Source organism: Rhea pennata, chromosome 1, assembly GCF_028389875.1.
Source record: "Rhea pennata isolate bPtePen1 chromosome 1, bPtePen1.pri, whole genome shotgun sequence".
NCBI lineage: Eukaryota > Metazoa > Chordata > Aves > Rheiformes > Rheidae > Rhea > Rhea pennata.
In genome coordinates this window covers 52,546,901-52,564,265 of record NC_084663.1, presented here as the reverse complement: position 1 = coordinate 52,564,265, position 17,365 = coordinate 52,546,901, and the positions used below count along the sequence as shown (strand labels likewise).

Below are 17,365 nucleotides of genomic sequence, written 5' to 3'. Positions count from 1 at the left end.
AGCTATCTTTGTTCTCCTAACTATTATGCTGAACCGAGCTAATCAAAAATCTATTTAAACATATTTTTTTCAAAGCTGAAAAGGATTAAATATAACCTAAACTCTTCACAAAACTGGTCCACATGGTATACTGCATATCTTTCTGCAAGTACTGTATTAAAATCCAAACGATGATTACAAATACTGCACAAAACGCAGATTTAGCTATCATGAGGATAACTCCTAAATACACCTGTCAGAAGGGTTTTGCCAGGCTATTCCAACCCACAGGGGGCAGGAAAACAATCTTTTTAAGATTGCAACAAAAAGTGATTCTCATACATCCATTGAACCAAAACCTCTCAAATAAAGCTTTGATTCCAACAGCCATCCTACAGATTATTGGGCAAATATCTAAGATGAGTTTAGAGGAATTTTGTGACAGACAACCCAGGCTTGAAAATCACTTTAAAGGAGAGCTTGGAAACCCATTACATCCTGCGAAGAACTCCTAGGGGTACAGTCCTAGGTGATCTAAATAGATCTCTAAAAATCTATCTTCGTTTGATATGGTAGACTTGGTCTCATACTGCTATTTTTATAATCCAGCAATACCAAATCAGATAGAAATAACAACTCAGATTTGAACTAATTGCTGTGCCAGAGGTTCAGAAAGCTGAAGGGGAATGGTTCTGCATTATGGGGTTTCTGTACAGCAAGAAGTGATTTTTTTTTTAAACTATAAATTTTACATTCCTTGAGAAATTATGTTTAATTGCCATCTGGCTTTGACTCAAAATCCCTATATAGACTGGATTTGGAACTTAATTTAATTACAATATTTTTAAAGTATCAGTGTGTGCCATATGGGTCTAATACCTACAGATGTTCTTTGAGAGAAGCAGCCACCTCACTCATTTAAGTTATTCAGTGACAGATACTCTTGACTCTTAAATTTAATAAAATTCAATATTCTCGTGGATTTTGAATAGCTTCCTACTTTTGGAAATGCACTGATTAATATCCATCAATAGCACAGCAAAATCGCTGACAGTGACTCAGTGTCCTATGGAAATTTGTAATGGCACGGGGCGGGGGGCAATGCTCAGGAATGACTGGCACTGGGCCATACATTTTGCCAGTGATGAGATTTTAACTCTTCATGAAAACAAACGGAATATTGTCCCCTGCCACCTACTAAAATGCTAGACTCCTCTTAGGACAGCAAGTCAGCTGCTCTGCTGATCAGGAACTGCCACACCAACTGCCTCTCTTCCATGGGTAAGACTGAACAGCAGTGACAGCTAAAAGAGGGCTAAAGAGCAGCAACCAGTGAACTCACTTTCTGTAGCGGGGGAAGAAGAGATAAATCAATCTGCCATATATCTAATAGCAAAACGTAAGCGCTCTGCCTACTGTTTTTGTTAATAGTCGGGACTTTACCGATGGAGCGGCTAGGAGATCAACTGTAAACTGTGTCCATTTGTGTTTGGCCGCATTCAGTGACCTGCCTGCGGCCCAACAGACCAGATTTTACAAGTTGCCATGTAGCAGTGATACTCATACTTGCTGGTAGGCACGCACATCCTAACGTAATCTCAATGTTTACCAATATTGAGAGAAAATCCATTTAGGCAGCAGGGATTCAGTTCACAAATGTCTCCTGAAAGATTTAATCTCAGGGACTCTAGCTTTAGAAGAAAATCAGATTACTCTGTTCTGTAACTTTATCTTGATTTATTGGTTGGGAATTGCTTCTTCTCATTAGACACTACTTTTTTAAGCAATACATACTGAATAAACATCAGGAAAAAAAGCTTAATGAATAACTTTAAAATGTTGATTAAATCCATATCTGATAAATATCAGCATTGCCTCATAACTGAAGAGGGCTATATCCATGTACACCAGCTGGGAAGTGCAGCTTGTGTATCAATTACGAAAATAGCATACACTGAATCTCTGTAATGGTTCTGCCATGTTTTCCTTGAATTAATGTCAGAAATTGTAGTTACCAAAGCAATCCATACTATGAATATGCAAAGCATCAACACCTGTGGCTGGTATCTGTTTACCTAAGCACAAGCAATACATTTTGGTTAGCGGGATCCGTACATACACAGACAGTACTGCTGTATCTATTCAAGAAGGCAGAGATTTTCATGCACAACAGTTTTCCGAAAGAAAAACCTACTTTTGTCCAGCTTCTCCTTGGCCTGCACAAGGTCCATATTTGTAAGCATAAACAAGTCGAGGGATGAAATCGGACGTCACAGCTATCACAAACGCATTTGTGATAACAGAGAGAATTCCAATGCCTTCCAGAATCCCATACCAGATTCCTGCCAAAAAAGAGAGTAAGTTAGATCCAGGGAAAACAAGGGCAAAAGTTCTTCAAACACCGCACGATCTGAAGTGGTTGTCCTAACCGTCTGTTTTTTTATGCAGTTTCTATTAGAGAGTTACTGAGTAAAAATAATCTTTCATGTTAAACTACAGGACCTCAATGGACCGGACTTCTACTCCCACTAAGGGACTGAAGCCAGAAAAAGTGCTCATGGAGGCCTTGGTTCAACCAAACCACTTAACCACGTGAGCAGTTATAAGAAAAGCTCGCTTACAGGGAAGGCTATCCAGCCTTGGAGAAGGGTCGGCCACATCAGCCTTGAGTATGTGTAATTCACAATCTGCCCATGTTTGCAGAGCTCTTGCGTGCAGCCTGTGGCTGTCTGCATCCAAACATTTGTGGCATACAAATGATGTAAATGTACATGCAAATGACACACTGATCTCCTAGGCATGACCTGAGTTTTTTTGGCTCAATCTGAACTGTGCTACAGCTCTGCAGTATGGACATACAGTGATTCTGGTCACGAGGACCAACACTGAGAATCCTACCAAAGACAGGTTAGATACATCTACTGATTTTAATGAGACATCATACTGTCCCTAAAACTTTGCTGAACAGGGACAAAATTAAGGTGCAACACATTGTGAGAAAGTACACCTGAATGTGGTTGGAAAAAAATCTATTTCCTTGTGCTTTTATAATCTAAATTATGTACCTTTCTTTCCAGAAAAACTATGTCTGCAGTGCATCTAGTGTTCTGGCTGAAGTCCATGCCTGTACCTCAATGCCCTTTAGGTCCGCTCTGTTCATGGACAAGGCTTTACTCAGACACAGATTTTAAGTACGTTAAATACAACCCTGAGAGCAGAAAGCTTGGTCTTCTGCTAATCTGTGGTGTGGGCTAAATATACTGCTTTCTGCAACGCAGAGGGGCGGTTATATATCCTATTTACCCCTCCAAAGACACTTGGGAATCAGCATTGGGCAGATTAGTTGGTTTTATAGAGTCCTTCCAGAAGCATTCAGCTTCTGCACCCTGCAAGGATGGAGTAGATTTATGGTCAAAATATGTTCAGAGAGCCCTTGCAGCAGTGTGTAGCTATGTGAGCCCTGTGTTTAGCAACATAGGTGTGCGTCACTCAGAGCAAATTGTCTCTCGGGATTTAGAGATCCCTGTCTCACCCACCCAGAGACCTAGTGGACATAGCCCTTGAGTCACAGGGGAGCTTGTTGTTGGCCAGGGAACACAGAAAACATACAGGACTCTTACAGAATGGCAGCTGCTCTAATTTGGTTTTCATGTTTCAGCTGCTCTGTCTGGTTACTATATTCAATCTGAGCAGCTGCATTGTTCACACAATGTGTCCGCCACAAAAAAACGACCCTGCAGAGAACACTGATCACTTCATTAAAACATCTTAGATGATAAGTGACCCAGGGAGTCATTAAAAGACATTTTCCAATATAAACTATTAATTGCCAAAATAGTTCGACATTAGATAGTTGAAGGGTTTCTTTTTTTTTTTTTTTTTTCCTTAATAATCAAATCTGTGCTTTAGTAATGGGAGAAAAGACTGAAAATTCCTTAATTCACTCTTGCTTGAAGTGGTCAGTGCTTTGCCTTAAATACAACACACACGCATGTGCGTGCAGAAACACACACACAGAGCACTCACCTATGTCTTTGGCTCTTGAAGCTAAAGGTCTCCTCCACTGTGTAACAAATTTGTATGCATCAAGCCGAATTTCAATAATATTGTTAAGTAAGGCCAGAAGTGGTGCCAGTGGAAAAGCTGCCACAAAAATGGTTGTGAACCCAAACTGAAGAACTAGGAAAGAAAAGGAAAGATCATAACGTAACTGTTGAGATTTTATGCCAAAGTATCACGCAGGGAGAAACATTTGCCATTATGCTGTGCTATACAGTAGTCCAGTGACTCTTGTACCGCAGCTCTTTCCCAAAAGTCTGGAGCCAGAAGGAGAGTGCAAATGTACATCTCTCCCCTAGACAGAAGGCCACGTACAGATTTTGTACTTTGGAGAGAAATTTGGAGGTCAACAAGTGGCACTTTCAGAGAGTGAATATTTTTACTCCAGCATCAACTAGGATCTCTCAGTACTTGTGAAGATTAGGGCTAAACACACTCTTTTTTTGCAGTACAGATGGGCAGCCATTTGAAACCATTTAGGTAAATTTGTAAAGGCAGCTTCTCAGACTGTCAGATTTTCCATTAATTTAAAAAGAATAGTGCAAGGGAGAAAAAACTGCTCACGGCATATGCAGTTCAGTCACATAAGGCAAAAATTCTTGTTCTTTAGCATTTCTTACATCATTTACCCTCCCCTCTTCTCTAGATTAAGCATTGTCTTTTAGCAAGCTGCTTTTTACAAAATAAGGTAGCAAATGATGGCACATTTTAAACATAAACAAACATACAGCTCTGTGCCACACAGTTGAAAAATAAAAGCCCAAGGGGAATTTCCTTGAACAAAAAAAAAGAAAAGTTGTTCAGAAGTGTATACAAGCAAAGCGATGGGTAGCAATTTAGAAAACAACCTTGCCCACACAAAGCCGGAATCAGAAGTATTTCATAAATGCGAGCTTAGCAAACCAGAAACAGTGCGGTTACCTATATTGACTTGGTTTGTTCTTAAAAACTCACTCCATTCCTCACCTGACTTGTGAGAGTGAAAATCATTTTGCAGCCTCTTTAGCTTCACAGAGCAAGAGTTAAAAGCATACAAAGCCCTCAACATCAACCAAAAGGTAATGACATTAAAATCTAGTAAAGGAGAGAAAAAGAAGGTGAGTGTCATACTCATTTCTAGGTATTCATCAAAGAGTCCATAAGCATTCATAGGCTGAAGATTGTAGTCCTTTTCCCACTGTGGGAAGCTTGTTTTTCTCTGTGTGCCGTATTCTTGCCGTAGTTTTCTCCTGGTCCACCAGTTCTGAATTAGCCTATGTTTTCAAATAAATTAAAGAAACAGAGTAAAGAACGTTATCGGCTGCTTATTACAAAATTGGAAGAGGCTAAGCACGAACAACATACCTTGCAAAATGAATTTACTGATGCACAGGAGAACGCAGCATTAGTAATACACATAGCTGATGACAAAGTGAAATAGGTATGTGAACAGATAAGGCTGGTGGGCTGCTAGTCAGGCAGAAGAGGGATTTTGACATCCTTTTATTAGGCCGCTTCTTCGCTGCACAAAACGGCAAGTCATTTGGCGGGCTGTTCATACAGCTCAGCACAATGTTGTGTGGAGATAGGTGGGGAACCGTCAGGGGAAACATCTTGTTCTTGAAGAAAAGCATGGATAGGGGCAGCATGGGAGGCAGCGAGCCGCAGAGGAAATGACTGCCTGGATCTGAAATAAACACCATAACCTCTCACCTGACCTCGTAGGTCAGAGAGTTGCAAAAAACCAAAACATGTGAAAGATATTTTCTCTTGACCCGTGGTAGGTGTCTTTGTCTCAGCGAGGTGGAAGGCTCACACAGACCTTTCCCTGCACTGTACTTAGCTTCTTACCTTCACAGTGCCCTGGTCTGGTCTCTCTGTGAATGGTAGGCAAGTGGTCATTAGATAACGCTGAGGGTTTGGCCACTTGCCTTTTTTTTTTATTTTATTTATTTTTTTTTAAAAAAAAAGTTCGGAGAGAATTTTTCCATTCGGGCAGAGAGGTTACAGCTTTCCTTGTCTCCCGCAGAGAAGTGAAGGTGCAGCTAAGTACAGGACATTAAAATTTAGAATTACAAGAAAAAAATATAGAAGTACAAGTGGAAGTATGAACTTCAGGCTAATACTTAGAAGTATAGAGATATTTTTTTTCAGCTGGCAGCCAGTCTCTAACATGTAAAAAGGCTTAAAGATCCACTCTAGATAATAAGACATAATTGTGATTGATAGTTTATGGTCAGTGAAGGGCTATTCTTTGAAGTCCACAGAAGCCTTTTGGTACTCCACCTCTCCTACCTTACCATGGGACAGTGAGAAGGTTGAGAACCGAACTCCTGCAAAGAGGGAAAATTGAGGGATGAAGAAGATAGGAGACCAATACTGTGAGATGTATCCCAATTAATTTCCTATTTTGTGAGAGGGGAAGCCCATACCCAGTGTTACTAGTATAGAAGACTGCTAGTAATATCCAAAGATGTGTCTTTTTCTAATTAGTATATCCTGAGAAATGTGACAATGTAATGTAATGTGTTTTTCTATGAATGTATGCTCTTCTTCCAAGCAAAATACCATGTTGAAATTGCAGTTTCCCACCTCCAAATGAAGCAATAATTTATACTTTGTTTCCTAGTTTTTGTGGATGTATTTATTTAGCAACACAGTAGAGGAGAACTGACTCACATTTCTGAAGGTTTCAAGGTGATGTTTATATGAAGCAGAAGTACCACTGACACATCAGTATTTGCATCAAAACATGTAACCATTAAACAATAAATGCTCTAGCACTCAGATCTCAGCACACTCAGTGAAACTCTGGTTTCTGTGGCAGGTTTCTTTGAAACTTTGTTTTTAACTCTTAGGCAGAAATTTCAAAGCACAAGTTAATGTTAGAGGTATCAGCGAGAGATGTGACAGCAGGCTTTGGGTTTTCTGTTGCTAAAGAACTGCTGGAGGCCAAAGAGGTGTTTCAGATTGCCCCACCTGTCTCTAAAGTCCCTGTGGGAGCACAGGCCAGCACAAGAGCTGAGATGCCAACCTGAAACAATGCGAAAAATCCACTGTCCAAAAATGGCTGCTGTAGCTCATCTCCTAGGGCTATTTTATGGGGAAACATCCCCCACTATTGGCTTTGGTGCGGCACAGTGCTGGCAGATGCCTGGGTCTAGGCAGACACTAGCTAGCATGTGTATTGCGGCACAGTGAATTTGTAGACTACTGGATTGCCTCCAAACCCCCAGACCATCCAGAGGGTGTTGGCTTCAATCATGTATTTAGCTGAAGGATAATGTTTTTTTTCTCCCACAAAACGGAAATTGCTTGCCTTCAGAGGACTCTCAGGGCTAGAGAGATGGAGTAACAATGCTGGAGACCAAATTCCTCCCTCCTCAGAACAAACCTTAGCTTCTCACATTGCCCAGATTTGTATTTTGAGCTTTAAGCAGAGTTTACTCATATTAAATCACTTGTCCTTCTTAAATGATCCCTCCTATCTCTTTGAGTCCCCTTCTTTGATCCCCTTTGTGGTCTTTATTAGGCTTCAAGATCCTTATTAACAGCTTGTAGAAAGATCTAAGTAAAACTGACAGAAGAGACAGGGAGTGGAAAGAGATGGATCACTGCTGCTGCTGCTGTTTTTCCTCCCTGGCTAATTCCTCCAGCCGTGACTACCGCAGAATGGCGACAGGCAGCGCCGGGCGCCAGCCTGGGAAGGGGGACCCGGGAGGGACAGCAAGAGTCCCTGCCATTCTGTGGCAAACCTTCCGAATACGTCGGCTCTCCCTTATGTTTTCCTGCTTGCCAATTTCCCTTGATGACCTGTCGCACTGCCTCTAGCATCAACTGTCTACATTAATCAAGCTCATTAAACATTAATCAATGGGAAATGAACAAATAGGAAATGAATAATCGTCAACCCTTTTAGCTAGGGCGCAATTCTACAATGCCCTGAAGATCACCAGAAATTTGCCTATGTATCATTCTGAACATTTTTCTATCTCTGAGCATGTATATGTTAGCAGTGCACTTTTTCCAGTCAATACCTGCCCTTTCAGGCATCCTTTATCACTCAGCAAGAAGAAATTCAATTTAGAACTTACTGAAGTAGGTAAAAATGATACATATGATATTTCCTGTGTGAGGAACATAGTAGTCGTACAGTAATTTTTAAGGAGTTTTAAAACAGGGAAATACAGTTTAGTAAAATCAACTACTTCCCTCCCATTTATTATTTATTAGTTAATATTTATATTTCACTGTTGCAAACTATGTCCAACATAAAAATCCCTCAACATGTCTAGAGATCTATCTTAAGAGTTCTCTACCCGAGGGGGGATTTTCTATCTTAATTACTACTGTATCTTTCTTTCACGTATCTGACCAGAAAGCAACAATAAACTTAATATTCTTCTCTGACCTACAGAAGCAGAAGCATTACATTTACTTACGGGTAGCCCAGTTCCATGAAATTATTCCAGGTCTGCTTTAGCACCATTATAATACCCATTTGCATACAGAGATCAATAAGGCATCCACTAGGGTGGCACTACAGAAAAAAGGAAAAAGAAATAGGTTAAACAGAAATAATGCTGAGTTGTCAAGCATTTCTTAAAGAGTGTAGGGGATATTAGTTAATTTATTTATAGGAAATTCTGTGCTGTTCTCTCTCTGTCTCTTTTTTTTTCTGAATTTAAACTCATGGGAGTATCTGTATCATACCATGAGCCTTTTAAGCTCATCACCTCACTCCCTGCAGAAGCCAGAATCAGCTGAAATCAATGCAGTTTTCACATTAATGCTGTTAACGTATTGCGTGACTGCAGGTGGGACAGAAGCAAAGGCCACTAAGGAGAATACAAGTTTCTCCAATGATTTCAAAACATTTTGAGGAGGCTGACTATGCTTCAAGTTTAAGAATGAGTGGAAAATTCCTCCTGGCTGCACATACAACCAGGTTAAGTCCAGAGGACAGTCCTGGTATTGTCTATTGAGAACTTACTAATGTAAATGACTGAGTGGACTCCTCAATACTATTCTCATCTTGAAAATAATAAAAACCTCTCACTATCACACAACAGTTCTCCGTTTCTCTGGCTAAGTGCTTACTTGCTTTAGCAGTGGCTCTAGGCCTTGGAGAAGTGATCTTGTTTATGGGAGAGATGCTGAGCTAGTGCAAACTTAGGTAATTCCACAAATTTTAATCTGGTATTGGAAGAAACAGAGAAATGCCCCAAACTTCCTGTCCTCAAGGAGTATTTTGTACAATCGACTCTGCAGATCCAAACAGTGGAGTCCAAGCTGTACTGATAAATCCTGGGTATTACAGGTAAGTGAAACAGATCACTGTCACAGAACTGCAACTACTTCTCTTTAACTTTCAGGGAGAGAAACTGGACATTGGTTATGACCTGTAATAAAGTGCACTCTGAGTTTCTTATACACACTGTATTATATATATGGTCCTTAGAGCCAGTGTCCCTGCTGAGGTTTCTGTTGGCCTAATTCTGCATTTCTTCAGATTAACAAGGCTGTCAGAAACATTTTTTAAACTAACTTCTCTATCCTTATTATTAAAAGATAGATTCTTCTTAGGAATCAGCTACAGGAATCAGTATACCTTAAGGAAGGCAGGTGCAATATTAATGAAATAGCGCTGATGTTATAAGCCTAACATCACTAATACACTACCAACACTGTGGCCTGAATACAGCCACAGCTGGTGGACTATACCATGTGAATAAAGGTCTTACACTTGGCTTCATCTAACAACTGAAAAGGGGGCTAATGGACGTATATCTGGGCACTATATTCTAAATAATGTTCCTAGAAAGTTGTAACACAGGTATGGTTGATGCAACTGAGACATTTCTATTAGAAATTTTTGTTGTTAGGCATTATTTTTCACTCTGAGAAAGGCAAAATAGTAGGGACTTAATCATTGTGGTGAAATACTTGGAAAGATTTACTTGTTTTTTAATCAAAGTTTGGGTTTTTTGTTTTGTTTCATTTTGTTTGTTTAACACACACTCTTTACTTCATATTGGAGAAGTCCTGTCCAGGAGAACATCTGAGTGCAACTCCAGAAGTAACTGATCCAACTGTGACATCTCACTACCATGCTTTCCTTCGCAGCTTGGCTCCTTTTCCCTCCATCTCTGCTCCTGCATAGGAGCTTCTTCTCCTTCCCGGTTCTCTGATCCCTCTGTGAGCTGGTGAAGCCCGGTAACTCATCAGAGGACTAACTCAGACAGAAAAAGGAAGAGTTTCCTGCTGATACAGGGAACCCAGCAGGCTCCTCACAGGGTTGGAAAAGGATCAGAGCCACAGGAAAGGAAGACTAGGGAGGAAACATCTGGAGGAAGGCTCAAGGAAGAGCAAAACTGCCCCCTTTTGGCAGCAGCAAGCTGTTAAGTCAACTTGGCCAACTTTGGACTTCAAAGGGATGTCCAGTGACTTCCCATCTGCCCAATTATAACTTTTTCTTTCCTTGAATGTACAGAGCTCACTACTTCAAAATAAGAATAGCTTTTACTTTTTTCAAATTAGTCTTTTGAAATATGTTCATTTTTACTGGATGATCTCTATTAACCAAAACATTTAGAAACCTGGAAGTGTTTGTGAATTCATTTTGGCAGTGAATGATTTATATCTTCTACTTGCCATTTGTCACATATTTGCAAAGACTTTTCAGTTATTCAGCAGCAAAGAAGGAAAGAAGCTATGGGATTTGAGTGTGCAAATAGCAGCACTAGAGGTGACATTATTGATCCGTAAACTGCTGTTGTTCACATCCAACATCTGTCAAGTGACTTCTGAATATGTTTAACAAAAAATGGGATTGGTCCTTGAGTGACTTACAAAGCCAATCCCTCTCCACATTCGTCTGGATTTATAGACATTGAACACTGTGCCAGCAGCTCTTCCGGGAAGTTTGTTCAGTAGTTTTGATCAGTTTTCAAGTACATAGTATGTATCTGTTTGTTTTCTTTTTTAATTATTGTTTTATTATTTTAGCTTCCTCGTTAGCAAAGCTGAGAAAAGTTTAGAAGCAAAAAGTCATCAGATTCATATCTGACTTTTAATTTCATTTCCAGGATGAATTTTCCCAACATAAAAATATAAGTAAAGCTTAAACCATTTGTTATTGCTGTTCACATGAAGAGCCCCAACTGGAAGAGCTAGCACTGAAAAATACGCTGATGTATATAGATCAACATGCAGATGTTTTTGTAGCAGATGGCAGTATGTCAGTAGTGTAGAGTAAGAGAGCAACCAAGAACCCAGTAATGTACTCAAAAATACCTAGGCAGAGGTATGTGTCTGCCTCTGTGGGCTGCAGCCAAGCTGGCAGCAGATAAATCAGTGTAGCTTGTTCCAGGAGCACAACATTTAGGGAACACTCACCTCTTCCAGTCTCCACCGGTTTATCAGCCTTAAGTAGGCACCAGGGTGTCCTGTAAATCTTTAACACAGGAATATACATCAGCTACGTTGCATGAACCCTCTGCTCACAAATAGTAGAAGAAAGCTCACACTGTTTTATGTCTAAAGTCATGCTGGCGTGATTGATATAACTAGAAAAGATGTTATGCTGCAAAAAGATTTGAGGGAGCCCTAGAATAAGTCACAAGGAGAGCTAAGCATATTTTTGCTTCCAGCTTTGTATGAATACAAAATACTCTGCTGTTTGATATTCAGTGTGTGTAGAGAAGGGAGTAAATCTGAATAAAATTGATTATGTCAATTTGGAAAACAGCTTTGGAAAATGGCTTTCAACTACCAGACCATTTCCTTACACTATAATGAGGGATCAGGCACCTGCTTTTCTGTGAAACCAGTGAAAATGTTAGTTTTCATTAGGAGAACATAATTTTTATACTAGTCTACCATGTTTTCCCCCCAAATGATTCCCACATGCAAATAATACACAGTAACGGATACTCCTTCTCTATTGACAGGTTTTTCTTTTGCTTTTAGGGAACTTACAGAAAGAAACATATATATATATATATATATATTTCATTTTCTGCAGAAAAAAGCAAATTCTAATAGCTCCCAATTCACTAACAGACCAAACCATATAAGAAATGAAGCAAAGTATTCAGTATTTGGGAAAGAAAAGACACAGTCTTAAATCATTTACTTACCTGTACAAATTACACACAGGAAGACAGAGCGAAGTGACCTGCACATATAGTATTGGGGGAGGCATCAGTTCCCGACAGCGTAATTGTTAAGAGTTAGCACTAAGGCAATACGGTGGTAGGAAGTGAAAACAATATGTCTGTTTCTGCACCTTTTTAAAGGAAAATGAAAATTGTAATCTGTCCTACTTTGCTAGCGTGGAATTTGCATTTTGAGATGTTTGGTCCCATTTTGTTTCATTAAGACAATTGTATTTCTCCTCTCTACTTCATTCTGTGAGCATGAGGGTACAGATACCAATCTTACCTTCCGAGGAAGAATGCTATATAAAAGGTAGAGCTGTTCAGATTGACAAACTGAAAAAGAAACATTTTCAGAGTGAAGCTGTTCTCCCACTCGGACTCAGTACGAGGCTGCTCTGTGAAGAAAGAGAGCAGAGTTTGAGAGCTTTAATCAGATTAACAACTTGGCACAAGGGCTGCAGGCACCTATCAGAGCTGGCAATGTATTTGCAAATTAGCCTGCTGATCTCAGTACACAAGCTGACAGTAGAAATGGTATCCAAAAGAAGCACACAGCAAGCTAGCTTGTAAAGCTCTTAGAAATCTGTTCTGATATCTGGCTATGTGCATTCAGGAGACTGTAAGAAAGTGGTCTTGAAAATATGTACATTCAACATCCCTTTTGGATTCCTGTGCGCATTGCAGGCTCAGGCTCTTTTGTTGTTTCCCTTTCTGCAACCTGCCGGAACAAAACTGGCAGCAAGCACCCTACTACACGGCTATGCAAGTGCCTTTTGTTTGAGGTGTCACCCTGTGGCATCCTCCTGTGGGTCTGTTTCACGGATTTATCTGCCATGGTGGGCACCTAAGGGCTCTATACTGGCATCAGATTTGTTGCATGAATCATCCCTTTCCTTGCCCCTGGGGGCTCATCACAGGAGACTGAGAAAAAAGGGATGGGTAACTAGACAAACGGGAAAGGTGAAGACATATGTCTTCCCTTCAGTTTGGCCCTTGATCTCCATCTGAACAGTGATCAAGACAGGAATTAACAGAGAAAACTTCTATGCCAACACAACACCATGTCCTGCAAGTGCTTTCCAATTGGCCTGAACTTGCTAATAGTCATCCCACTGCTACGAATGGAGTACTTAGAGGAGAAGCAGAAGTGCTACTGGTGGCTCTGGGCATCATGGTTGCAGTACTGCTATATTTATTTCCAAGGAAATCTCTATCAAGTTACTGGAAGTACAATACCAGCAATGATAAACTCAATTCTTATTAATCAGAGCCATCATATCCATGAGGAAATTTCAAATGAGTGCATCAACAAATTAGAAAACAGATTATAAATTAACAGCAGCATTAGTCCTTCAGAAAGGCAGATCAAGAAACCAAAGTCCATGTGTAGTTAAGCAGAAAGAAAGCAAGGATTTTTGATGCCAACATGTGGGAAGGACAAGTCTGACTTCAACTGGGCTGCATCTGAAGCCTTGCTTATATGCCAGAGTCAGAGACAACAGCAGAACGCCGGAGGAGCACATAGGTGAGCTCAGAAAAAGGTCACGTAAAGACTGGAAAAGCACAGCCTGAATGTAGCTGGGCTGTCAATCCCAGTCTGACCTCATTACACTCATAAAGATCATTCATAGTAAATCAGCCACGTCTGAGATAAACAGAGTAGGAAACAGAAAACAGGCTGAACATGTTCAGAATAGCTTGACCCACTGAGTTCTTGTATTGGTGCAGTCTGCACAGGCTACAAAAAGTAGACCCGCCTTGATGGCAACCTGGCAGAAACTAATCAAGCTTCAAGGCCTTTAAAGTATGTCTTGCTGTACTCAGGGTGTCAGTGGGAGTAAAAGGGCATAGCCTGTGCAAATCACATACTTGGACATCACTTTTCTTGACTGTAAGTGGCAGCTGCCTTTTCCACGGATACAGGATGGAAGCAACGTTTTAAACTTACAAGCTTCAAATTAGACCTCTCAATCAAGGAAAAAAGAACAGAATAAAATAGCCTCAGATATAGACACGTTTTGAACACATCACCTATGATTTTCCAGATATAAAACAGCTCTGACATTAGCTAAAACCAGCTGTGTGAACAGCTCTGTTCTCTGAGTAGAGACTGAAATCTGTCCACCTGCTCCTAAACACATTACTGAGCATCATCATCACACTAAGGCTCGGAATAACCTCCTCAGACAACTTCTGGCTGCACATACAATAATATTCTTGGCTTAATGGGCCTTTGGCAAGACTCTTTTTCTGGCTTCTTGACAGTAAGGTCAGTCTTTTCCAATTGCAAGCAACTACCACAATCTCCCAGATCCTTCTCAGGATCTCTAAACTCCGTCCCAGCCCTAGATATACAGTGACAGACCATTGCTACCCCCGTGAGAGCATGTGGTGACAATAAAGCCAAAGAAATGTGTCCTTCCTCTAACACAAACATCATGACCTTCATGGGTGATCTGAAAAGATTACCAAAACCTAGAATGCCATTGGAGTTTAGGTGTTGGTACACCTGAAGGCTTGTCTAATTGGTTCCCCTCCAAATTACTGGCCCTCTTAAAAGGAGACGCTTGACAGTCAGAAAGCGCCTTAGCTTCAAGCTATAAATTCAGTTTACTAAAGTGATTCTGTCATTTCCATCCCTCCACAAAACCTGGGAGCTGTGAGCGTTCACCTCTCTCTGAAAAAACATATCTTTGTATTAGTTCTCACGGTTTATGGGGTTGGAACAAGAACCAAAGGTTGCAGGTGGGTGATTATTGGCACTGCTCATTCAACACTGAGCTATAGCTAAGTTGATGTACTTCTTTACAATAAACTTAACAAAAACAGCAATTCTTACAGATTTTAAATTAATTAGGACCTGATATTTAGACAGAAGGTTTGAACAAAGCTACAGTAAACAGACAAAAAAAAATGCAATATCATTGTTTTGTATTTATCACTGCTTACCTAAATTTGTTAGAAAAAGAGCAACCTTTTCATACAGCTGCAACAGAGAAGAAACAGACTGTTAGAAATGCGACCACACCATGTCGCTACCGTTAACAGTACAGAAGGGTTTCCTAGGAAGACTAACTGCTCTTACATTTTAAATCTGACATTCAGATAATCTCTGATGCTGTGATAAAGATGAAAAAAACAAAACTATATAGTAATAATACTATAATGATATAATCAATGAACAGTAATATTTTTTAAAAAAATACACAGCACTATCCCTGTTTCACATACACAGTGAAAAAGGGTCAGATAACTTTTTGAAAAAAACAAAGTAGAACAATAGCAAAACCGGGATTTTTGTTTTACTTACTTATGGGACATTGAACTCACAAATAAAATCACTTTAGCAAGAGCAGATACTGGGATGTTAGGTCTGAGGGGGCTTTTTGCTTTTATTTTTTTTAGTCCTGAAAAGAACATCACTGGTGAGACAGGGTTGTTCAGGAAAGTCTTTAGTAATCCCCACCACTATACACATTTCTTACTCTGAATCCATGACATTGCTCTAAATCCTAGGTGGCACTTGGACTTGCTTAGCAGGTAGTATGTCCTGAAATTTTCTGGGAGACTGCTAACTTATCAAAGCTTACAAAAACTTAATTGAGTTGCTCAGAGTTTTCATAATTAGTATTTGCAAAGAGATTTTGAACACAAAGTCCACCACCACCATCATCATTAATAGTGTAAATAAATACAACCATTTTCATTTGCTTTAAAGGACGCTGGGGCCTGTTCCTGCAAAAATGATAAATATCCTCAGCTCCCACTGATGCCTGCAGGGGTAAAGAGCTCCTCACTTTTCAGGACTAAGCATTTGTTTATTCCTAAAGTGCATATCCAGCAATGTTTATTTTTATTTGTGGTTATCTTTATAAACTGTTGCTTAAGCTAAATGAGGTACAATTTACAGATTAAACTCACTGTTTAAGAACTGAAGTCATCCTAAATTATCTTATCCACAGTTAACAACCACTTCTTGTTTAGAACAATTTTTTGCTGCCTCCAGAATAGACAGTTTTGTCTCAAGTAATGAAAATGCCATTATTTCTAGGTTTAAAAGCATCTCCTAATGGCAAGTGTAAAGTGCTAAATGCCTGGGTGGTTTATATGCTGATCTCTCTAGGGAGCGTGCCGTTTTATAATAAATGTGCATTGCTCTGCCGATGTGGGTGTCAAAACTTTTCCAGAAATACAGAGCAGAACAATAGCACAACAGTTTTGCTGTGATTCCTCCTGCAGCAGTGAGATGGTGTTAGAGATTCTGTCAACAACGCTTGCCTCTGATTACCTGATACTGCAGTTCGCCACCGCTCATCCCAAAGGGCCTTGTTCAGCATCATACTCTATTCTGTGTTCATAATTTCTGTGGATGTTATCACTCGAATTAACAGGCTTTAATAACCCAGATAAAACTAATACCTGTTCCCAGATCAGGCTGCATGATTATCTGCGAGACACTAGACTTGAAGGACATATAATTTTGTCATGATGGGTGTGTCAGTATATATCTACCTAGCTCTTGGAGCATCCAGCATAGAGGTTACCTGTAGTCTAGACTTCTTCCATGATGGTTAGAGGTTGTCAACTTGTTTTAGAGTCACCGGCTTTTGTCCAGGCTTCCTGGCAGCGAATTCCCTAGCTACATACCATCTTGGTTCATTTTGTCCTTATTATTCTTTCTTTGCTTGGCCTTCTGTTATGCTTCTTGAATCACAGCCTGTAGAGGATTCAACTAACCTTACTGCTCCTGGGGGAAAAAACCCTCCAACAATTCATACCCGCAGGGACTCTCACTACTGTCCTTCAGGAAACCACACTCATCCATTAAGGGAAGGGAGGAATTATATTCCTAACTCCTTCATTAGAAAAGCTCATGCAGCTTCACATTTTTGGAGTCTTTTGTTTCCATGAGCCATATCCAGCTCAAAGGCCTTGGTGTTTCATATTAATAAGCATAAGGCTTAAGAAATCCATCTTTGCTGCATTCTATTTATTTGATATATTTGAGGGAAAAGGCTGAAGTTTTCCAAAAGTTATCTTTGTGGCATCTTCCATTGTTTTAACATTTCTCCTGAGCTGTAGAAATTTTTGAGAAACAGGTATTTTTCTTTGTGCAGTATCATTACGTTACTGCTTCACTGCATATCCAATAGTTTATAATAAGGGCTTGGAAATGGAAGCTTTGC

General features: G+C 40.0%; 1 protein-coding gene across 1 annotated transcript in view; it reads right to left on the bottom strand.

Moving 5' to 3' along the window:
* Nucleotides 1–17,365, bottom strand: part of ANO4 (anoctamin 4) — a 114,278-nt gene that overhangs the window by 7,827 nt on the left and 89,086 nt on the right. The window contains exons 18-24 of the mRNA XM_062575580.1: nucleotides 15,129–15,165; nucleotides 12,463–12,574; nucleotides 11,416–11,473; nucleotides 8,460–8,557; nucleotides 5,149–5,291; nucleotides 4,006–4,158; nucleotides 2,174–2,321 (exon numbers count right to left, since the gene is read on the bottom strand). Coding sequence (XP_062431564.1) covers nucleotides 2,174–2,321; nucleotides 4,006–4,158; nucleotides 5,149–5,291; nucleotides 8,460–8,557; nucleotides 11,416–11,473; nucleotides 12,463–12,574; nucleotides 15,129–15,165 — 749 coding nt within the window. The remainder of the gene's footprint in view (nucleotides 1–2,173; nucleotides 2,322–4,005; nucleotides 4,159–5,148; nucleotides 5,292–8,459; nucleotides 8,558–11,415; nucleotides 11,474–12,462; nucleotides 12,575–15,128; nucleotides 15,166–17,365) is intronic.